General features: G+C 32.9%; 1 protein-coding gene across 4 annotated transcripts; it reads right to left on the bottom strand.

Annotated features, from left to right (window-relative positions):
• Positions 1-214: 214 nt before the first annotated feature.
• CEP76 (centrosomal protein 76) lies at positions 215-24,837 on the bottom strand. Of its 4 annotated transcripts, none has more exons than XR_001628899.2 (13): positions 24,704-24,837; positions 23,028-23,180; positions 21,404-21,482; positions 20,609-20,833; positions 19,119-19,304; positions 16,815-16,912; positions 15,259-15,387; positions 11,992-12,180; positions 9,834-10,000; positions 8,299-8,632; positions 7,148-7,365; positions 3,677-3,880; positions 215-2,460 (listed from the first exon to the last, which is right to left on the bottom strand). XR_001628899.2 is itself a non-coding variant. In XM_001365434.4 (12 exons), the coding sequence occupies exons 1-12, from the start codon at positions 24,764-24,766 to the stop codon at positions 3,742-3,744; spliced, it is 1,980 nt and encodes a 659-aa protein (XP_001365471.1). In that variant the 5' UTR covers positions 24,767-24,837; the 3' UTR covers positions 215-3,741. The 4 variants fall into 4 exon arrangements, 2 of the variants coding, with proteins under 2 accessions (XP_001365471.1, XP_056679599.1); XR_001628900.2 differs by having other exon boundaries at positions 215-2,421; XM_001365434.4 differs by having other exon boundaries at positions 215-3,880.
• Positions 24,838-25,086: the final 249 nt, after the last annotated feature.

Here is a 25,086-nt window from a genome sequence, read left to right as displayed (position 1 = left end):
CAAATATTAAATAGTCACAGAAATAGTGTAATTCAGTTGAATATAAGGATTATAAAGAAATCAGGAAAGGTTTTTCAGAGATGAAGTAATTTTTAAAAGCTGAACCAGAAGAACAGAAGATGCACTAATTACAACCACAAAAAAAGAAAACTTGTTAAGAATGGACAAAGAAGATGAAGCTTCCGAAGGAGTGACTGCCACAATGTTATCAGCATTTTATGCATATAAATTCATTTATTTAAAATAGAAATAGTTGGAAATCAAGTTTAATTGGTTTCACTGATGAATATTAAGCTTCTAATTTTAAAAGATGATGAACCTGCAAAAAATTTTTTTAAAGACTTACAATTTTCTTAGCCTTTGGTTAATGATCTTAAGATATTTTACAAACACGATATAGTAGCAAACAGTAATGTTGTTTACAAAGATAAAGTTAAATGATTGTTGGAAATAGAATTTTCCCCATTCACTTTGGGTCTAACAAATGCTTGATTATAAAAGGCACCCAGAAAAATCGGTCAGCAAAATACAGATTACATCATAACTTCAGCTACTTTTCTTGCTTTGGAAACTGCAGGGTAAACCAAAGAGTGCGAATGAGTTAGTGTAAGCAATCACTATAAACAACTCATTTTTAACTCCTACTGATGGTGGGAAGTTTGGCATAGAATAATGCTATCAGCAATGTTCTTTTCAAATGTAAAAAGGTCAAATATAAAGTGTACAGTCCTTTACTTGTCTCAAGGACAGCCTGAGCTCTTTGGGAAGAAGAGAATAAAATGTGCATACTTCTGAAGATTCCTGGTTATATAGTTTATCATATTTATAACAAGGCATTTACAACATGAAAAAAACATGCTGAATACCTTACATATAGAAGGAACTTGACGACTACTGAATAAATAAAATTATTTGGCTTAGACTCCACTTCAGAACAGCACTTAACTTTAAACAAAAGATTTTTTTTTGCTTTGAAAAATTTAATTCCCTGATTTCTTTTCCCTAAAGATGAAAAGTATTTATCACCTAGGTGTATGTATACAAAAATAAGCACACATATACGTGTGTGTATATGTTTATACACATATACTTTTTAAAATTACCTATTATCAAAGGGAAAATATTGCTAGATATTGCAGTAGAACAATATTTTGATTAATAGGAAGAACAACTTTAGTAGCCCAGCAGATGAGCACACCTTTAATTAAAAAAAAAAAAAACCTAGTTGGAAGTAGAGCAGCAGTTAAGTCAGGAATAAGAAATGCATTGGTACAATCTTAGGCAAATGAGCTTTTTCAACGAATAGTAAAACATATTAACATTCATTTAACATTCTACTACAATGCATTAAAAACCAAACTCATTTTACCTTAAGCTAGAATTTAAATTACAGACATACTTTTAATCATCATATATTTATATTGCTCATTTATTAGCCCAGTAGTGTGATAGCATTCATTGGTCTTGAAATATTCTTGTCTCTGCATACACTAATTGTAATTAGATAACATTAAGTTGTTTCCAAATTTATGCCCAAATCTTGATTGCTATGAGTTCAGTGTGAAGCAAATAGGCAATTTTCATTTAAGAATTCTATTCCCAGCTTATTTGTCACATTTGGTAGGATAGTAGAAATTTCTTAAATCCCATTTGACTAAATCTGCAATTCATAATTCTCACAAATAACATTCAATTTTTCAGTAAAAATGGTGCAGAAAAAAAAAGCATAGTGAGGTATTTTTACACTTCATTTTTTAAAAAGCACAAATTAAGTAATGACCCTTATGATGAAAAATAAAACCAAAAGTATATTTTAGAATGTAAGATAATTCTAGATTTTTAATGCTTTTAAAACAAACCATTAATCTCTAGAGATATATAAAAGATAAGAAATGGACAAATTCAGGAAAAGAAAAAGCAATTTTCCTTTTGTTTGAAAAGATATTCCTTTCAATTATTATTTAAAGGACCTTCAATATTATATGTGTTCTGATGAATTTGGTAAAATTATCAGGACAATTTTACAGTGATTATGGACCTGAAAAGACTTAAAGGTACTATTTCCCCAGTAATAGATATGTAGACATATTTTGGTTATAGCCTTACCATACTCGTTCCTTTGTTCAAGTACACATGGTTCCTAAGATGATTAAAATAGGAATAAGTAGAATTGGGCATAAGTCAATGAACACTGTGTTCAAGTAAGAAAACTCAAGCGTATCTTTTGCCCCATTCAAATTCTTATTGACTCCATAAAAGAAGGTATACACAACCTTTCAAGTGCCTACCTTAATGATTATCTGAAAGTAACAAGGTATAACCTGGGGTAGTAGTCAGAAGATCTGGATTCTAGTACAATCTCTGTAATTCAATAGCTATTTACCTTGGGTTTACTCTTGTTCAGAGTCCCAGCTTTGCCATCTGTTAAGTAGAGAAGAAATAATACTTGTCTTGTTTAACCTAAAAGGATCATTTTAAAGATCAAATTAAATAACATGAAAATGCTTTGAAAACTGTACAGTTTATAAAATTATAAAATGTATTATTATAAAATGTAATGTGGTATTATCACCAGTGGTAAAATACTCTTTCCTGCAGATCATAATTTTTTTTAAATCCTTACCTTCCATCTTAGAATCAATACTGTGTATTGGTTCCAAGGCAGAAGAATGGTAAGGGCTAGGCTATAGGGGGTCAAGTGACTTGCCCAGGGTCAAACAGTTAGGAAGTGTCTAAGACCAGATTTGAGTCCAGGACTTCCCATCTCCATGCCTAGCTCTCAATCTAGTGAACCACCTAACTGCACCCCCCTACATATTACTACTAATGAACACATTAAATCCATCATACCCACTCATTTTCACATGTCTCACAAATTATTTTTTACAAATGAGATCACACATGCCACATATTTAGAGGTGGAAAGGAAATGAGATAAAATGGTGAGGATCACTGAGCTCTTCCAAGAACAGATGATGGCTATGATTTTTTTGGAGGGAAAATATGTAGGCCTGGCTAACCTAACAATATCCTATCATCATAGAATCTATCAGTGTCAATGACAGAGGCCCCTTCACCTCCCTGTCTTAACACCAAACCATTTATTACACTAAGTAGATTTGACATTTACATAATTCAATCATTTCACATGGTATCTGTTTTATTTAGAACATCGGAGTTACTGATTGTTTTTCTTCATACTTCATTCAAAGGATCTTTAGGATGAGGAAATACTAAAGAGCCATTGGTTGGCTGACCCTATAATGAATTATCAAAATCTACTTTCCTCACTTGTTTTCAGCTATAATTGCTATTGTAATGTTAACTTACATTACTTCTGCCTGTGTAAATTTTAAATAATTTTATTTGTAAAACTTAATAGTCTTATTGATCTTACCACAATACATACCCTTAGAGACATACCTTTTGCATGAATAATTATGAACTTCAGGGCACTGAGTAATATTATATTTATACTACTGAATACCTGTAAACAATGTGGCATTTATTAAAATAAAATATACACTTAATCTATACACCCCACTCAAGTTTACACAAGTCCATTATCCTTAATTTTTAAATACACACACCAATAATTTCAAACATTATTAGTTAAGTTTATATACAAAATTGAAATTATGATATGAGCCAGATAGTGATTTTTATAAGAAAGCACCTGTGAATGGCTAATGATGTGCAGTGTGTCAAGTCCCTCTCAAAAGAAAACAAATGTGATTCTTCTCATAGCACAGAACGATATTTACAAGCAAACATGATCCAAACAGCACAAGCTGATTCAGGGTAGGTAAATACTCGAACACGGACTGCAAGTCGCACCTGGTCTCCTCTGCAACAGATTATTTCTTCACAGAAAGGAGACCTGTACAAAGACAAATAAAAATGCTAATATCATAGTTAAGTACTCAAGAAGAATAATGCCACTCTATTTTTAAGTAAATAAAAATTCTTATAAACACTTGCAGATCTTTGATTGTCTTAAATATTGCGCTAGTTTGAGAGATATACTAAGTTAGTCACATGGCTGCCAAATCTTATAGCCATTCTCAGTCTTAATCCTTCTCAATTTACCTGTGCATTTGATACTGATGACCATCCTCCTCCTGGATAATCTCACTGTTCTAGGATTTCATGACAGCAGTCTCCCCTAGTTCTCTGCCTATTTCTCATACTGCCCTTTCTCAATTTCCTTTGCTGGTTCATTCATATCACATCCATTGTAGATGTACCAAAAGTTCCTGTCCTGGGCCCTCTTTTCTGTTTCCTCTGCATTCTCTTACTTGGCAATCTCATCAGCTCCAATATCATCATCTCTAGGCAGATGACTCAGGGTTCTATGTATCTAGCTCCAGTCTACTTCAAATTTTAGTCTTGGACATTTCAAATGGAATGCTTCAAATGCATTTCAAATTCACCATGTCCAAAACAGAAACTAATGTCTTTTCTCAAAAAACATACCCCTCACTTATGAGAAAGAATGCTATTCACATTCAGAGGAAGAACTGTGGGAATAGAAACACAGAAGAAAAACAACTGATCACATGGGTCGATGAGGTCATGATTGGGGATGTAGACTCTAAACAATCACACAAATGCAAATATCAATAATATGGAAATAGGTCTTGATCAATGGCACATGTAGAACCCAGTAAAATTGCTCGTTGGCTACAGAGGGGAGGGGAGGGAAAGAACATGAATCATGTAACTATGGAAAAATATTCTAAATTCATAAAATAAAAATTTTCAAATAAAAAAAAAACCAAACCCCTCAAACATACCCATTTTCCAACTGTCACATTTTTTTTTTATCAAAGGAACTACTACCTTTCCAGTTTTCTAAGTTCATTATCTTCACTTTATATAACCAACCACTTTACCAAATCTCAAGACCTCATCATCATCTATCTTTCTCTTTTTTGCAATTAAAATTTTAATTTTTTCTCAAATATGTATAAACAATTTTTAATATTATCAACATTAACAATAATTAACAATTTGGGTTTTTTTGACTGAAGAACATTTATAAGGATATAATCAACAAGTACCAATATAAATAATTTACAATGACAATACAAGTATTTAGGGGATAGGATATAACAAATTATTATTTAGACAATGGTGAATTTGTTGGGGAAAACTCTGAGGGTGAGGAAATTTGAGTGAGATTTTAAAAGAAGGGAAGACTATGTTATTAGAGAATTCTACCTGGGAAAGAAATAGGATGGGCAAAGAAATAAAGAAAAGACTGACTGCAGGGTCAGAGATGGAGAAAGAGTTTTGCTTGTGGGGGAGACTAGTTTGTAATGAGATGAGTGAAATGTTAGATTTGTAGTACCAATCATCTGACTTAACTTGATGTCTTGATGGAAAGGAAGGCTACAATGTAATGGCTGCTCTAAGCAAACAAATAATTAACAATTTAAAAAATGTTGAGTTCCAAATTCTCTCCCTCCTTCTCTTCCCTCCACCTCCTTGAGAAGGCAAACTATGATATAGAGTATACCTGTGCATTCGTGCAAAATGGTTCCATGTAGGTCATGTTGCGAGAGAAAACACAGGCAGAAAAAAGCAAGAATAGTAAAAAAAAAATGCTTCAATCTGCATTCAGATTCCATCAATTCTTTCTCTGCAGGTGGATAGCATTTTTCATCATAAATCCTACAGAACTGTCTTGGATTATTGTATTGTTAAGAATAGCTAAGATATTCAACATTTCTTTTAATCATTACCTCTTGCCCAGTTTACCACAATAGCCTCCTGATTGGCCTTACTGCTTTCTTTCTCCACTGGTTCATTCTGTATACTGCAGCCAAAGAAATTTCCTTTGAACACTGATCTGACCATGTCAATCTCCTAAACCATCAATGCCAGTTGTTCTTTTATGTCTCCAGTATAAAATATCAACTTCTCTCTTTGACTTTTAGAGACCTTTACAACTTGGTCCCATTTAACATCAGTGAGCATTATTTCTTCTTCTGCATTCTATAATCAAACCAAACAGGCCTTCTTTCCATTACTCAGACATGACATGCTATCCCTTGCCTCCTGTATCCACACCTCTGTGCATAGGCTGTTCTGAATGCCTAGAATGTCCTCCTTCCTAATCTCTATTTCACAAAATCCTTCTTTTCTTCTAATATACAACCCAAGCATCATTTTCTTCACAAATCTCTTCTTGAAGACATTCTACTATTGCTGGTACCCTCCCTCCAAAACCATCCAATGTTTACCTGCTTTGTTTTTTATTTCATATATTCAAATATGTACTATTGTCTCCCTCATTAGAATGTAAGTTCCTTGTGAAAGTCAATTAGTTGATTCTTTATATGTGTATCCTTGGTGCCTAGGAGTAACCAGCACTTAGTAGGTGCTTAATAAATGACAACTAATTTGATTCTCTAGTAAGAAAACTGTCAATAGGTCACTGAACTATAATAAAAAAAATGCTTCTAGCATTTCCTAGCAGCAAGGTAATATAATAGAGAGTAGTCTGGTACTGGAGTTAGAAAGATCTGAGTTCAAATTCTGATTCAGACACTTAGTACTGCATGAGTCTGGGCAAGTGAAATGAGGAATAATAAAACTTCCCCCCTTTCCTTCCTCAGGGTGGTTGTGAAGATAAAATGAGGTCTCTATAAAAATGCTTTTCAGACCTTATACCACTAATATAAAATGCTAGTTATTGTTGTTGTCTTATATTACTTTCAGCTTCCTACTCTCTGATCTACCTTGTCCCACTGATAAAAATATTCAAAACAGGTGAAAAGTGAATTTCTTTATTTCCTGCAAATATTATAGTGTATAGGATAATAAATTTAAAGTTGGAAGGTAATTTAGGTATCATCCATTCCATCAATCTTATTTTTCAAGAGGAAACTAAGAAAAAGATTAACTAATTTGCTCAGTTACCCAGGGAAGTGAGGCAGTATTTGTACTCAGGTCTTCTTACTTCAAAGCTCTTTACATTATCTAAAGCTACATGAGAAATCCTGGACTAACTGCTATGGGATTCTGAATGTGACACACAATCTTTCCAGGACTAACTTTCTTTATCTATAAAATAGGTTTGGGCTAAATGTTCTTTATAATCTACTCTAGCTTTACAAGCTTGATTCTATAAATATCCTACCGGAGACAAGTAGCAAATGCTCGCCTTGCATTTCTATACACAAAATGTATAGGGAACCCTTTAAATGTGTGACCATCAGGTACAGCTCTCCTTATGGCATCCTGAAATTCTTCATTTCCTGCAGATATGCTAGTTGTACGCTCAAATTCATAAGATGCCAAAGCTGGTGACAAAAGATAAGAGAGCTGGTCTTCCCAAACGGTAGTGAGGCCAAGGTCCTATAATAGAAAGTAAACCATGAAGAACACATTTTTCTACCTATAAAGCAGAAATAAAATAATAATTTAATCCAGTATATTTCAACACATACTCAAGGTTTTAAAAGAAAATAAATTTATCAGGGTCTACTGAATGAAGTATTTTGATGAAATATATTATAAAGCTTTATAACAAAGTTAAACTATTGGCAGGAGGTTTACTTTTTTAAGTAATCTAAACATACTGAAAAGATGACAGAATGTAGTGCCAAATAATATACATATTTTTATAATTCATCTAAGAAAATGCTATGGAATATTATCAATATAAAAGCAGAATACTAGTAACATAATTTTAGTGGAACAAGAATTAGCTTACTAGTCAGGAGAATAGGATTCCAGTCCCAGCTCTGCCATTAATTAGCTTGTTCCACTAATCTCTCTGGACCTCAGGTTGCTTACCAGAAAAATGAGTTGGGATAGACTAGATGATTTCTGATATCTCTTTTGGCTTTAAATTCTGTGGTCCCATTGCAATTTTGAACATCAAGGCATAAAACATGTGTTCAGGTTATGTGTCAACAACAAGCAGAAAAATAGCTTAAAAGAATAGTTTTGACTTTTAAAAACTATGCTTTTAAAAAACTTTACACAATTTATGATAATTGACTCTGATTTTATAGTTTCTAGCTTACAATGAGGAAAACCTATACAAAATAAAGTTTCAAATTTCTGATATTTGCTTAAAGTCAAAAAAAGTTAATCATCTCTACTCTGAGACTGAAGACAAATATAATGAATTTGTCCTTCAGAATTAATGAATTGTTGATATGCCAGAATATTAAAAAAAAAAGTCCTTGGCTGTAAAGTTCCTTTAAAAAAGCTTGCTATTTTGGTTAATGATTGCTAACAGCTAGTTTTTATTTATGATACTTAAATTAAAAAAATATTTACCTGCCTGTGTTCTGACACCAGCAATCTCAGTTGCATCTCGATTTCATTACTTGTTACTGAAGAATCAATCACTGAAGCACAAAGTGGGGGAAAGGGAGGAAGTGAAGTTGTTGCACCAGGAGCACAAACCGATTTGATTGCTTCTTCACTCATGGGTTTCCATTTGGACTCATCATTCAGATCAAATACACAGAGTTCTACTGAGTCAGAAGGTTGACAGTTCCCCAAAAACATTTGATGATTGAAAACACACCCTATAGTTCGATATGGGTAGAGTGGTTTGGGTTGTTCCACAGCTGGAGGATCATCAGGATTGATGGGCTTATGGATATACCTGAAGATAAAAATGACACACTTTTACATGAAAGATTTTAAAAATTAAGAACATGGTATTTTAATGATACAAAAACATTTAGCTACCACTGAAAGACAGAACTGCTCCCCAGTGCTAAAACCAATACTTGTTTTCCTTTCTTTTACATATTTTTCATAATTCCATTACTCACTTCACTTAAATGATAACAAGTAAACTAACAACTCTTATGATTTTATGGCCAATATATAATCATTTAATCAAGAAAGTATCATATTAGTCTTTATAGAGACCTAAATATGGATTTTTGTAAAATCACTTTTTTTCTATACATGAATTGTACAATGTGTACATATACACACATAATGTAGACATAGATGTATATACATATACATGCATGTTTAAACACATATGCATGCAGGCAATAAATTGTTTTTTCCCTTTGCTTTTCAGAGAATTCCTTTTAGTTGTAACTATTTTCAACCAATACTGTTGTTAATTTTGCAGGTCAAATTAAGCACTTAGTATGCAATTAAAATAAGACAGTTTTACCAACCAGAACTAAGACTACTGCTCTCTTCTAGACAACAACAATAATTTACATTTATATATAGCACTTGAAGGTATTAAAATTACAAACTCTCTGAGGTAGATACTATAACAAATGTTATTTTCCCTATTTTATATATCTGGAAACTTGGGCCCAGAGAAGTTGTAATGTGGCTATGGAAAGAAGCTAAAGTCAAATTGACTATTTTAAGAGCTTATAATTTCAAGCTAGGTATTCTTTTCTCCACAGCCAAGTATTATTATGTATATGTACCACATAAATCAAAATTATTCACTTCAAAATTGGCATTTAAACTTTTCTAAAGATAAAGGTAGCCATATTTGACAGACTGACATTTTTGGGGACTTCTTCATATCACACTTAAAAATCTAACTTCTATCTAATCATAAGAATAGTTGGGAGCAAATTTGTTCATGGCAACAACTTATATGTCAAGTAAGCAGAAATAAATATTGATTTAATTTTACCAAAAGTATACCTGGATAAGAGAGGGTAACCTTGTTAAAATTTTTTTTAAGTCAAAAAGAAAATTAAGCTTACTCTACTAAAGAAATTTCAAATCACAAATCAATATAAAAACTATATTAAAATTGTCATATTAAAAAAGAGTTTTCTTTGTCTAATGAATTTTTAAAAATTAAGTTTACTAACCTATGCCCTGTTAAACTTTCCCAAAAAGTAATGGTGCCATCAGTACCACATGTCATGACCCATGCATGAGGGACTCCTTTAGCCTTTGTTCCTACACAAACAAAGGCTTCTAATCCATATCCAAGGAGAAGGCTGCACAAAAGGTTAGCATGATCTTCACAGTCACCCTAGGAAATGAAGAAACTGCATTAAAATATGTAGCAATTGTTTCCAACATATATAAAAAATGCAAAACAGAGATCCATAAGTAATTTTTTTTTTTTGCCTCTGATGAGTCCCAAAAGTCAAAGTCAAGATGATAAAAGTGTCTCTGAGGTTAAAAAGTCATCAACACTTTTAGGGTCAAACACAAATTCTGTTAAAAATGTGAATTCTCTTAATGTGCAATTCTTTTTTTTTTTAATTACCTTCCATCTCAAAATCTATACTGTGTATTGGTTGTAAGGCAGAAGAGCAGTAAGGACTAGGCAATAGGGTTAAGTGACTTGCCCAGAGTCACACAGCTAGTACATGTCTGAAGCCAAATTTGAACCTAGGCCTGGCACTTGATACACTAAAGCTACCTACCTGCCCCTGCAATTCTATTTTAACAAATAATATTTTGAATTTGGAAACCAAGGAGTTGGAAATTCTGCCAGAGATTTTGTCTGTCATCTTTTTGTTAAATCTCTGAACTTCATTTCCTGTCAAATAAAAAGAATGCCATTTTCCATTTGAAAACTACTCTATTACTTAGGGTATTAAAAGACCACATAACATGAACTCTAAATTGATTTTTTTTTTCATTTCTAGCAAGAATATATTTAAGCCAAAAATAAAATTAATTCTTCAATGGTATTATCAACTAATACTGTTAGTCATTTGTGATAACACTATTACCCTAAGGTGTTCTCATCTATGTTTCATTTACATTTTTAGTTCTAAAACTGAGTTTAATGTGGCATATTTAACAAATTTATTTCTAAAATTTCTTTAAAAAAAATAAACCTCAAATTTTACATATACCTTCCCTACTTTAATCAAAACCAAGCAGACCTAAACAGGTAAATTTAAAAGTTTTTTGCTTTTTAAAAGAAATCACCATATGATTATTTAAAATATTGGCCAACCTGAATGAAATGTAATACAGGGCAGCCCCAACCCCACTCTATATAAATAACTTTTTTATAAAAAAATAATATTTAGGAGCAGGTAGGCCTAGAGAGGAAAGGTCCAGGGTTCAAATCTGGCCACAGCCACTTCTCATCTTTGTAACCCTGGGCAAGTCACTTACACCCAAATGCCTAACTCTTACTGCTCTTCTATCTTGGAACCAATACTTAGTATTGAGTCTAAGATGTTTAAAAAATAATAAAAATTACCCCAAACTTGAAATTTTTAAATGTTATACTTTCAAGATATTTTCATTTCCTCCATTTATTTTAAAACCATCAAATCTTTTTAATTTACTAACTAGCAAATGGACTACAAGTAGGATGAGGAGAGCATAGTTTTTGTTTTGAGTTCTATAACAATTCACTATTTCATTTACCATTATATATCAGTTTTTATGTGCTTAAAATGAGATAGCTATCTCTCTCTACTTTACAGGATTCTCATTAAGAGAAATAAAAATAGAATTAATTTTAAGGACAGGCTATAAATCCAAGGTGTTATTTCTATTATCTTTCCTTAAATACTATGAAAAATGAACTTAATCCAACCATTCTCCTAGCAGAATTCTGGTTTTTAGAAGAGGCTTTCAACTGACCAATCATAGGCCTAAGCTGTGGACCAAAATTTTGCTCTTGCCTGCATCCTATAATTACTTAAGGCATGATTCTTTGTTTCTGAACCAGTTCAGAATTCAGCTGGTTTGTAAAGAGTTAAGGTTAGAAATCCAGCTTTTCTTAATAATTTATGTTGTACTTAAAGATTGTGTGTGGGAGCTATGGAGTTGACATTTTTTTTGTGACTCATTCATCTTCATTATTCAGTCTCATCATTATTTATTTCCTTTGACTTTTTAAAATGTATTCCTCCCCAAGAGGTGAAAGTAAAAGGTTAAGATTTTGAATAACGATTTAATGTTTAGATGACAATCTAAACATTCTGGGGGGTAAACATTTAAATAAAAAGTTCAGAATGACTATAATGGACTGCTATAATAATCCTATACCTTGTTTCTACAGAGAAAGGCCAGTAGAGTGCACCATTGTTCGTGTTTACCTCCTCCTCCAATAACAGAGGCTCTTTCATAACCAAGGACATTAACAAATCTTGCTGCTTGCCTTGGAGTATCCAGGAGCCGCCCAGCTCGAAGGGGTCTGACATAAGAGCATACTGGTCTATTTATTCCATTTTCATCCTGAAAATAAGGTACCATTTATAATTAATTTCCATCGAATTTTATCACTTTCTTTAGAATAACCTATACAGGATAAGATGAATAAGAAAAATAAACTTAAATTCTTTAGAAATAAATTTCTAATGCTATTTGTATAGATCTTTAGTCATTCAACAAGCATTTATTAAGCACTTACAATATGCCAGGTACCATGCAAGGTATGGGGAGTATAAAGGCAAAAATGAAACAGTCCTTTCCCTTGGTGGGTTAGGGGGGTAACCTACCCTTCTTCCTAACTTCCCAGTTACTGTTACAGGGCACCACTATCCTAACTAGTCAATTCTTCACTTTTTTTTTTACCCCTCATATAAATTTGTTGCCAAGTCCTGTTAATTCTACCTTCCTAACATCTCTCATATATACTCCTATCTCTCCTCTGACATTGCCAGCACCCTGATGTAGGCAGTCATTACCTCATGCCTGGAACACTGCAATAAGCAGAGAGTTGATCTCCAAGTCTGTCCCCACCAATCTGCCAAAGTGATCTTCCCAAAGCACAGGGGTGCCCATATCATTCTCCTACTCAAGAAACTCCAGTTGCTCCCTATTACCTCCAAGATCAAATATAAAATCATCTGCCTGGTATTTAAATTTGGCTCCTTCCTATCTCTCCAGTAGTCTTACACCTTATACCCCTCATAATCCACTTTATAATCCAGTGACATTGAACTCCTTGCTCTTGCTCAAACAAAATAAGACATTGCACCTCCAGACTCCAGGTTATTTTCTCTGGCTTCCTCCCACACCTGGAATGCTCTCCCTCCTGGCTTTCATCCTGTCCCAGCTAAAACCCCACCTTCTATAAGTCATTCCCAATTCCTCTTCATTCTAATTCCCTCTGTTATTTTCAACTTAACTTGTCTATTTACTTGATTATAATTAATTTGGCTGTTGCCTCCCCTACTAGATTCTGAGCTCTTTGAAAGTAGTGTTTCTCAACTCTTAGCACAGAAGCTAGTACATAGTAGGCACTTATACACAAAGTAATTTCTATGTAGAAAGCACTCACAACTGGAGAGATCTGAAGAAGCTTGCTGCTGGACATGGTACTTCAGTTGAGATTAGAAGAAAGCTATGGATTCTGTAACACAGGGCAAGGAGGAAGCCCAAAAGAGATGGGAAAGGGAGTGCTGGAACCAGGAAATAGCAACTAAACCATTCTAGCTGGTATGTGGAATATATAAGGTTAGAGAGTTAGCCCCAATGCCAGGAATATTTCAGTTCAAGTCCAGCCTTTTGCTATGTGACCCTGGGCAAGTTGTTTAACATATCAGGATGCTAGGCTATTCTCTTAAGACGATAAATTACAGAGAAAGTACTCATCTTCATTGGTAGAAGCAGTTTTCGAGCTAGGAGATTCTATATGCCAATGAAAACACAGGTCTAGGCATTATCCCTACTTCTGTGAAAGAAAAGAATGTGCAATAAATTTGAGAAAATAGACAAGAGTCATATTGTGATGGGCTTTAAAAGACAAAAGAATTTATACTTTATCCTAGAGACAAAAAGTAGCTTTTTGAGCAGGAAAGTGACATTATTAGGTCTGTAATTTAGGAATTTCAATTTGATACTGGGTAGAAGATGGATTGAAGATAGGATAGAGTGGAGATTGGGAAAACAATTAGGAGGCTAATTGCAGAAGTCCAGACAAGAGGTAATAAGAGACATAATTAGAATGAAGTAGGCAAAACCAAAAAGAAAGTAAGTCTACAATTCCAATATCCTAATAAAGATTATAAATGAGATTTTCATATCAATACTCTTTTTGTTTAACATGTAAAAACAGTTAATAGCTCTCATTTCTTGTTGGATCAATTCTGTTTATTGAATTTGCTTCAAGAAATGGTGATTTGATTCTAATTCAAATAGTTTTGAAAGTTATTGGAAGTCTCTATATTTTCTAAATCTCAACTATAATGTCAGGGCTTAGTTACAGAGGATATTGTGTAAATAGAGATCTTTATTATCTTTTAGCAATTGTCTATTAATTTATCAACAATCAAAAGCCTCTATTTCCTTTGACTTTCTGGTCAGTTTACTGAGACCCCAAAGTAAAGTTTACATACTGGTCATAAATTCAGAACTAATTTAGATAACATATGAAGACGTGTTCCATTTATACTGTAAGTAATACCTTCTAATAGAACTGGAAGAGTTTCTTCCCTATCACCTACCTCTAATTAATTCCAGGGCAGCAGCCATCCTTAAGGTAAAGAAAAAGACTTAACTATCCAAATACATGGGTACATATTGGTGACCATTTATTTCTATAGGCCATCCAAGTGACAGCTAACGATACTGCCAAACAAAGTAAACTGATCCTTGAAATCAACCATAGCAAAACATTTACCAGTTTCCAATATGAAACGTGTATACCCCTTTCCTCAATCTCTAATCTAGGAAGTACATGCAGGCAGATAGAGGAAAATGGGCCCAAGAGTTATAAATCAGAGTGGGATACTACACTAGAAGTAATATTATCTATTTAAGATTTTATACAAAAAAGCATTTAAATAGCCCCTGGAAATGAAAACAAAACAAAAACAATTTGACCTTTCTGGAATTGGGTTTCATCAAAAAGAAATCTATTATACACTTAGATTGTGTAACTTGTTCCAACAGGATTTAACTTGTATACACAGAACACCAATTCATTTTCTAAACTATCAAAGCAGTATTTGCAAAGTTAACAAGTAACAAATAAACAGAGGTCTCTATTAAATTTTTAATATAAATTTTATATTTTTTATTATATATAGATTTTTATCTATTTTAAAGTAAATATTTATAGGAAGCTTAGAAAAGGCTAGAATCAAATCAGTCTTACAAAATAATGACCTAAAATCATAAACCAAGTTTGTCAGCCTATTCTCCCACCCAGCAGATACTCAGATAGAAAAAGAAAATTAAACTGGCATTATATCCTGTTTGTTTGGTACAAACTTTCATTTTCCTTCCATGAATATGCTAAATGAAACTTAAATATCAAAGCACATAATGGATATATGTTGAGAAATTACTTTGATGAAATTCACAAACCTGTGCAAAAATCTTTACCAGCCTTGAGTTGTGGGAAGGTCGTATTTGCAGATATTCTCTCCACCACTGCTTAGCATATACAAGAAATAAACGCTCTCTCTCTGCTGTTTTCTGTCGTTCCAAAGCAAGCTTTAATAAAGAATATGATTTGTTAATTTAAAAAAACTCTTACACATCCATGCACACATTAAAAAAGTAACTTGGTTATTAAGTGCTAATACCAAAGTAAATTAAAATATTTTAAAGTCTTTAAAATATGCACTAGACTGATTTCCAACATTATGCATAACTATTTAATACTTAAAAATTTTTTTTGAGTTCCAAATTCTTTCCCTCTTTCCCCTCCTCCCATCACTTCTTCTCCCTTAGATGATAAGCAATTTGATGGAGATTTTACATGTGCAAACGTGTAAGATATTTTTCTACTTTTGTCATTTTGTGGAAGAGACTGTGAATAAAAAAACAAAGAAGAAAGTTTACACATAACTATTAAAATATACTCATTTACTGGGTTGTTTTCAGATATATTTTGTTTTTATATTGAATTCATTTCCAGATATAACTTTACAGAATCATTCATTTGAACTTTTTTTTCAAAAACAGGAAAGTTGTTATATTAAACCAAGCAACACATCACTATTTTATATGTGATTTTCCACATATAATCTCCAACAATGGTTTATTGTTAAGGAGAAAATTACCTTTTGCTCAATTAGAAAATAAAGGCTTCTGTACTTGAAACTATCCAAAATAAAATTAACTTGAAGAAGAAAGTTGTGAAATGGATACATAAAGTACTCAAGAAAGCGGTGTCTTATACTGGGCTAAAATATAGATCAACCTTGGACTTTTTAGTTTCAAACTTGTGTTCTAAAAATGAAAATTAGAATTGGAAAGGACCTGAAAAATTATTTAGTCCAAATCTCTTATTCTTTTGTTAAGGTGCCTTAGGCCCATAAAAGTTGAGTGACTTGCCTAAGGTCACAGAAATAATTAGTAGCAAAACTAAAAACTAGGTTTTCTAACTCTAAATCCAGCACCATTTATAAGAACAGAAAAACAACAATACAATAGCATGAGAAGATAGTAACTTCCCAACATTATGGCTAGAACCTGCAAGTCCACATAAGGAAAAATAAGTTGTTGTTTTTTTTGTAGCATAAGGCCATGATATCTAATACCCGCTGATTTACTATGCAAACAAAGGAGTCAGATTTCTCTTCCAAATATGAATTTCAATTTTTAATTTCTACTTATTTTTTTCTTTAATCAAATCTGTTCCATATCCCCTCTGAATTTATGTATTCAATTTTGTCTACCATTTGTAATTCTTATCTTGTTTTGTGTGGGGGTTGAGGGCAAGGAGGGAAGAAATGTCTGGTCTCCCCAGTAAAATATAATTTTAAGTGCAGTCTACATCTATTGAATCTCTCCCACCCTGGTACATCTCTATGGTACTTAGCATACAGCAGATACTCCATAAAACCTTAATAACTTAAAGGTAAATATATATTATAAAAGGGAGTGCCAAGATGAAAAAGTTCACAATTACTTACCTGAGTATTTACTATTTCCTGGGACAATGTTTGATTAAGTTGTGGATATACTTCAACTTTTACATTTAAAATTCCAACAGAAACTTTTGATTCTGTACCTACAAATGTAAGTATTAGAACATTAGAGATTTTAACATCACATAAATTCTAGATAACAAAAGTTTTCCTCAAGTAGAATTTAGACTAACATTTAAGTGAAAAAACTTTACCATTCACATTCAAATACTGAAACAAAGTAGCAAATTTAATGTTGCTTTATTTTTTATTTTATTAAGGTTTTAGCTCATTTATCTGAGAGACTGAGCCAGGTAATTTGACAGGGTATTCAAAATATGTACAAAATTACACATAGACTATGTTGGTCTTGGAAATAAGTACAAAATAAATTATACTGGTACTCAAATTTAGCTTTTTAAAAAAAATACCCTGACCTCAACCTGAACTAATGGTGAAAGAAATCTTTTAATATTAATTTTGCATGTATAGAAAATGCCTATTTTTCATAGAAGAGTTAAAGAATATTATCTTTACATTCCATAGGATCATTAATTTACAGTTGGAAAGTATAAAGAAATTGAAGCTCAGTGAGTGTAGATACCTTGCCCACAGTCACATGGGTCCTCTGACTTCAAATCCAATTTTACTCCCCTGTACTATGCTGGCCTTATTTGTATTGTGCTTTAAAAAGCCTCATTTTTCAGATGATGAAATGGATGCTGAAGAAGTTAAGTGATTTACCAGAGACCACATAACTAATAAAGTGGTGAAGTTTGGCCTCAAACCTAGATTTTCTGACTACAAAACTGGTATGCAGGATATTGTTTGACTGAACAAATTACCATTTTTTTCAAAAGATGAGAATACTAAAAACTTCACACTCCCCAAAAAATAACATTTTAGTTGTTGTCTCAGCAGACATCAAATCTGAATCTTGTAGTGTTCAGGGGTTGCCATTATAAATATGAACCATTAAAAAGTAATATTATATTTTTACAAAACATATAAGTTTGGATTGAATTTATAGGAAGTCATTTGGAAGTGATTTTTAAAAATTCAGACATCTTTTTTTAATATAATTTAGCTCTTATTTAAAAATAGAATGCCAAAAAATAAATGATTTTTTAAAAATTTGCAGTTATCTAAAATCTGAATAATCACAAATGTATTGAATTATTTATAAAGAAGGGAAGAGATTCACAATAAAACTTACTGGTTCTACCACTCAGATGATTTCAATGAACAGTATCATTTATTAAAATTGACCAGTAATGCAGAGACTAGAAGTTCATCACATTAAAATCCAGTCTGAATTAGCAAAAAGTTTAAATTTTTTAAAAGAAGGTATAAATGTAATTTTGGTAAGAGAACATGCAACACATAAACTATGGCCATGTAAATGTATAGTAATATCCAAAATGGCTTAAATTTAAAAAAATTAACTTGTCATAGGCCTACATCATATAAGAAAATTTTAAATGTAAAAGTTCTTTAACATAATTTATGAAATCCCAAAGCTGAAGACATGTTGTAGGAATCCTTAATTTCATTAATAGTTACCTTAAAGAAACTACCAATTTTAGCACTGAGATTTCTGCATCAAATAATGAAAATATTTAAACAAAGCAATTATCTCTAACTTTTAGCTTGATATTGAATTTAGCAAATTCCCAAATTTGCATTATTTCCATGATTGATACCCAAATTACTGAGAGTTTAGTCTTCTGGAATAAGTTTTCTTAACAAATGCCATGCTAAATTTTGGAATCACTCAATAAGCTCAATACTGAAATTATAATTCACACACAAAATTCTGGAGTATTTTATTAGAAGGCAGACACAAAAAAATTTTTTTGTCATTTACTTTTGTTTATGTATGGTTTAAGATACTCTGAAATAAATTACCCAAAATTCCTATATTCATCTTAAAGGAAAATCTATGATGCCAGATTAAGTATGAAAAGGTAAATTCATTCCCTCTGGATATTTTCTAGTAATAGGATATGAGAATCTAATTGTAATAAAAATGGTTCCAAGGATGAAATATGAGAAGACACCTGTCCCAGCATCTTTTAAGAAGCAGAGGGAAATGGTTAGATTAATTCCTAGAACACCATACTTTTTTGATGTGTGATTTGCTGAACTTTTTTTTGTCTTTTCACCTTCCTTTGTTATAAATGATGACTCTGAGACAGGGCAAAGGAAAGGAATATAGAGGAAATAAAGGTAAAGGTAAAATATATCAATAGCAATCTATTTTTTTTTTTAAAGAAAAACTCGTATAACCTTGATTTCTAATCATCATACCTACACCTAGAAGTTCCACAGCAATATTGGTTGTCCCGTTATCTGAGCCAAGGACTGAACGCCATTCCAAAAAATAGGATGCTACTAAAGAGGTCTCACCAAATATATCAGTTTTTATTAGAACCATATGTACTGGATCACATATTGATAACATTGTTGTTGCATCAGCCATTCTAGTTCCATCACCTAGCAATAGCAAACCAATAGAAAGTTATATATCTTCATATTAGCCTTACTAATTTCATTCACAAAGACAAAATCAAATAAGATTTTATATACTGTTTTCAAGGAAAAAAATAAATGCAATGGTAAAAACACAGAAATCTCTAACCTTCAGTTGCATTTTTATATAAATTTAAATTTTTGGCAAAGCTTGATTATAGATTTATCATCTAAGAGGCTTAGGTCAAACTGAGACAAGTGATCCAAACACTGAATATTAAACAAATTGTATTATCTCTATTTTAGAGATGAGAAAATTTAATTCTTAGTAGTTGAATATTTGTTAGAACACTATATAGAAGATTGCATCATAATATGTAAGTAATATCAGCTGCTATATATTCTGCAAGTACTATTCAAAATTTCAACAGACAAAAATCTTTCAAATATTCCAAAAATAATTCAAATATAGGCAAAAATAATTCATCCAAGCTAAAATGAAAAATCTGTCACTTTGGATTTAGAAAAAAATTCAATTAAATGATGAAATAAATATATTTCTTAGGGAAAAATTATAGTTTAACATTTAAATTCAAGTTCTCTATTACATAAGAACATATTAATGTAGTTTTGCCTATTTTTCAGGTATGCCATTAATTATTTTACTGTTAAGAATCCAAAAAAGTTTGTAAAAATAATGATGGGAAAAAAAGCACATGGTATTTTTTTTAAAAAGGTTAAAAAAAGACAGTATTAAAGAAAAAAAATGACATTTTTTTGTGACATTGACCCATTTGGCAGTCTAGTAAAGCCTATGGACCCCCTTTCCGAATATTTTTTAATGTATAAAAAGAAAATACAAAGGAAATAAATTATGTTGAATAATTGTCAAAATATTAAAATAAAAGGTCACAGGCTAAGAACTCCAGTAGAAAATAAAATAAAAGATTCCATTGCTATAATTTCAATACTATGAAATATATTTAAAATATACTGTTTACTCCTAAAATTTCCTTTAAATTTATCTTAATGATTCTAGAAATCCAGACATTCACCACTAATTACATAATAAACACAAAAGATGGAAAAGGTGGGTGACAACTAGAACAAAAGAGAAATAGTGAAGTGGAATTGGCTAGAAAGAGAATGGCAAAGCTGGAAAGGGGAGGGAGAAAATGAGGAAGAAAGTGGAAGGGAAGGCATGAGCATCGTAAATCTTCCCTTGTAGCAAAATTCAATTGTTTAATTTTATATGTCATACACATAAAAAAAAAATTGACATGCGAAATAAATCAGGTTAACTGAGCTAATTCACTGGAATTTCTTACCTAAGCTTTCTCTGTGTACTTCAAGCAAAAAACCATCATGAAAATCTGGTTCACAGGCACATGGGACAGGCTTAGAGCGGAAACGTTGGTTTCGAAAATGTAAACATAAAGTGAAGGTAGAACAAATTTGTCCAGGTAAAGGATCAGGTTCTTGAAGATGTTCCAAGAAAGCTTTTCCACCCAAAACCTGAAGGTAAAGATACCTCCGTGTTGGATCAATATTAGCTGTAAAGTGTAGCAATATATATGAGGAAACTGCCAGCATATCTTAAGGAATGTGTTTAAAACAACAGGAATATTAAATTTACAAAAATAAAACTTAAAAACATATAAAATAACTTTTAAGAGTCATTTTCTCATGAGGAGTAAAGATCATATGGAAGTAGGTGAACTTTTCCTAGCATTCTGGCTCAAAGAAGGAGACAGACTCAGAGATTGGACTACCTATTTTTTTTAAGGTTATTTGTTTAATGTTTTAAGCTTCACCAAACCACCGACTTTCCCCTTAGGTTTTGTCAGTTATTCTGGGATCAACCAATGTATTTAAAATCATGTATAGGTATTACTTTTAAAAGCAGATTGCACACCTGATATAAAATGGTAGCACTATAATACATGAAAAAGAAGATTCATTTACTTTGTTTCATATAATTAGATACTACCCTCCTACAAAGTGAAGTTTATTTTTAATTGATAATCAAATTTTAACATGGTTCTGATGTGCACAAAGAAAGCATACTATAATGTATAAATATATAACAGCAACTAAATTAAGATTAAGATTAAAATACACACTTTTTTTCAATAGGGTTGCCTGCTTATCATTAAAATTAGATGGTTTTGGAGAAGAAGTCAGTTCTCCATCAGCTAGGTCCTAGAAAGGGAAACAAACACAGAAATAAAGTCATTATTATATAAGAAAACTACAACAAATGCGGATTAAGAGATCTGTTTCCATTCTTTACATGGAAAGGATGGCACTTTAGATACCATCAAAACCACTCTTTATTGTGTTAATAATCTCTGTAATAAAAAATAAAGCAATCTTGCACTTCAATAATATAGAAACATACTCTAATAACATGCTAAGACTAATGTATACAGGTTTAAAAGCCTAGTTCATTCATGAATCAGTACAATTTAAAAGTATTAAAGTTTTGGGAAAAATTTAAATTTTATCCACCCTACAGAATTTTGACACTGTTCCCTCTTTGAACTAATTTTGATAAAGTAGTAACAGTTACGCAGTAGAAGCCATTACTAGGTTAATTACAAATGGGTTTACAGGTCTCAGCCTCAAAAAAAGTAAGTTGTATTAAAGTACTTAGTCTCTGGTGTATTATTAACATTATAATTCTTATAACACATTACCAAGTATTTAGGTCACAGATTCTCATTTTATGTCTTATTTTTACAAATGAGGTCTGGTCATCATCACTTTTGCATTGGGAGTTTGTTATATCACTTAATGACCTATTTTTGCCAATTGATTTTATAGTACTAAACAGTTGCTGAATAATTTTTACTTAAAGAAATGAACAGTTTTATTTAGTTACTAAGTCTGTTTCACAAAAGAGAATTTAATGTCAACAGCTAAACTCAGTTAAAAAGTGGGTTCTGTCTTGACCTTTAGACAACATAATTTATAAAGTTATTTTTAGAATCAATATAAAAACTTTGTGGTGGTCTGATTAAGTTAGTAACAGATTTAAGTCTAGAAAAATAAAAATTTAGGGAAGGCTTGTTTCTGATGAAAGATCAAGTTATAAATTTAATTAAAATAGCAAGTTAGGGGGGCAGCTGGGTGGCTCAGTGGATTGGGAGTCAGGCCTAAAGACAAGCGGTCCTAGGTTCAAATCTGACCTCAGACACTTCCCAGCTGTGTGACCCTGGGCAAGTCACTTAACCCCCATTCCCTAGCCCTTACCACTCTTCTGCCTTGGAACCAATACACAGTATTGATTCTAAGACAGAAGGTAAGGGTTTTAATTTTTAAAAAATAAATAAATAAAAAATAAAATAGCAAGTTAGGTGAGTATATGAGTCAAAGAAACCACAGGGGTAAAAAAGTATAAGAATTATTTCAGGAGGAAATGCTAAAGTAACTGCCTAAAACACAACCATTTTCATAAACATGACTGAAGGATAATTAGAAAATTTTATCACTTCAGGAAATGAGAATTTTTTTTTAACACATTAGCAATAATATGAAACCACACTAGAATACTTTTTACCATGAAGTAGAAGTAGCTTAACTGTCATCAAAGGATATTTGGTTAATAAAGTGCCAAGAAGACCTATCTTAGGGTAATTTTAACTATAAAGTATTTCTATAACATGAACCTTGGGTCCAATGTTATAGTGAAGTTCCAACATATTTATAAAAAGATAGAATTATTGTTTCTAAAAGGTTACTCACAGCAACAAACGTCAGCTCTTTCATGACATCATCTATGATTCCTCTGCGTCTAAGAGCTTTTATTAAATCCTCTGTTGAAAGTTGTTGTTCAGGTACCAATTCTTCCCGTATAGTTTCAGCAAGGACTTCCCTTATCCTGCCATGGACATCCATCTATGTGGAGAACTTAACGTTATTTTTTTTCCTACCCTAAGCAACCAGTAAATTTTCAATAAATATGATGACAGTTAAACATTACTAATAAAGAAGTTTGGTTTTACAAAGGATAAACAACAGTAAAGCAAAACTAACTGAAAAAAAAAGATAAGACTAAACCTCTAAGTTGGAATCGTGGCCTTTCCACATTAATAATAAATATAAGGCAATTTATTTGTGAAAACGAAGAAAGTGTAAAAACTGATTCCCTCAACTACTTAAAAAAATTTTTTTAATTCAATACCAATTAATGGAAATACTATTTTTTACTACTTGGAATCTTCATCTCAATTTCCCCACAATTTGGCAAACAAAATACATCCTTTGTCTTGACTCTCAGCATCTCAAATATCAAACTGTTCATCTAGTGCCAAGTCAGCATCCTCAAGCAATTTCTTTACTTCTTTTCTAATGTTTCTTTGTCTTTGTCCCTTACCAGCCTAAGCTGCTGCCTCAAGTGGATCTCTCCTTTAATCTCTCTAACCAGATGGCAGATGCTTTCAAGTCTTGGCTAGCATCCCTTATTTCTGGACTGCACTGCTGATTCCAGCTTTCTGCAAGTGCCAATAAATACAAAAATTACAGCAGCAGGGCTGTATAAATCTGACAATGGTTAAGTCTCTATCAAGACCACAATGCTCAAAAATTTACCTGAAAACTCCAAATATGTATATGCTCCAAACCTACATGTATATGCACATGTGTACATACAGATGTAGGCATATATGTGTGCATTTATATATATATATATATATATAATATATATGTATATAATGTCTTGGCCTTTCCTCATTAATAACAAGTCCAAATAGCCATTTGGCGAAAATGATGGAACAGGAAAAAATTATTATGTATGTGTATATATCCATGTCATGCACGAATGTGTATGTGTATATATATGTGTGTACATACATGCACACATACAGAGAAAATGAAAGTTCCAAAACTCATTCTGACTTTGGGGGACACTTTGTACATATATATGAATATGTATGTAATTTACATATACTTTTCTGTAATGCTGTCTCAGAAAGTTAGTATCTATGATATATAGTCAATTATACTAGTTGGTGTAGTTTCCTAGTTGTTGAAATAAGTCAAAGAAATGGGCACTTCTCAATAAACATATGGACCCCGTTGGATTCCGGTGTGGCAATACCACGCCCAGGCTTCTCTAGTCCCCCGACCCCGGCCCTACACAGCCGCCTGCAGATTCATCCCTCCCCACAGTTCGCAGTCCTGCCTTGGACAGCTCCCTTTGCCTCTAGGATTCCGTTTTCTCAAGGACTCAGATAGCTAACCGTCCCAACCAACGCCTTCGCCCAGCGCAAACCTTTCCTCAGGCGACCAGAGAAAAGCCCTTAGGCCAGGCCCGGCTGGAGACCAGCCGGGTCGTGAAGCGGCGAAGGCGGCTCCCTTCCCCGCCGGTCCCAGGTCCCGGGACCCTCCACAGGCCCCCCGCCCTAGATAGCTGCTCCCACCTTGTTGAGCTGCTGGTGGATGAGCTGTTTAAGCTCAGACGCTTTCTCCGGCGGCAGGGACATGGTGAAAACCGGCGACTCCGCTGCCAATTGCCCTCCCCTACTCTCCTGGCCCGCCCGGAGCCCTAAGCAACCAGCCCGTCGCGTCCCGAGATATTACGCTACGCCTGAACCCCGGACCAGTCGCGCGCCACCTCCCTGCGCAGACTCCCCGGCCCGCGTAAGCGCCCCACTCTGGGCGGGAACCAAGACAGCAACCAAGGGGCAGCCGCGGGCAGGCAACTGCTTTCAAACCGCGGTGGAGAGCAAGGGTGTGAGGGTGTCCCGGGTATTGCCTGATCCCTGCCCACCTGCTTTCCTAGAGTCTCGTCTTTTTCTAAACC

Source organism: Monodelphis domestica, chromosome 3 (assembly GCF_027887165.1).
Source record: "Monodelphis domestica isolate mMonDom1 chromosome 3, mMonDom1.pri, whole genome shotgun sequence".
Classification (NCBI taxonomy): Eukaryota; Metazoa; Chordata; class Mammalia; order Didelphimorphia; family Didelphidae; genus Monodelphis; species Monodelphis domestica.
This window is presented reverse-complemented; position numbering and strand designations above follow the sequence as displayed.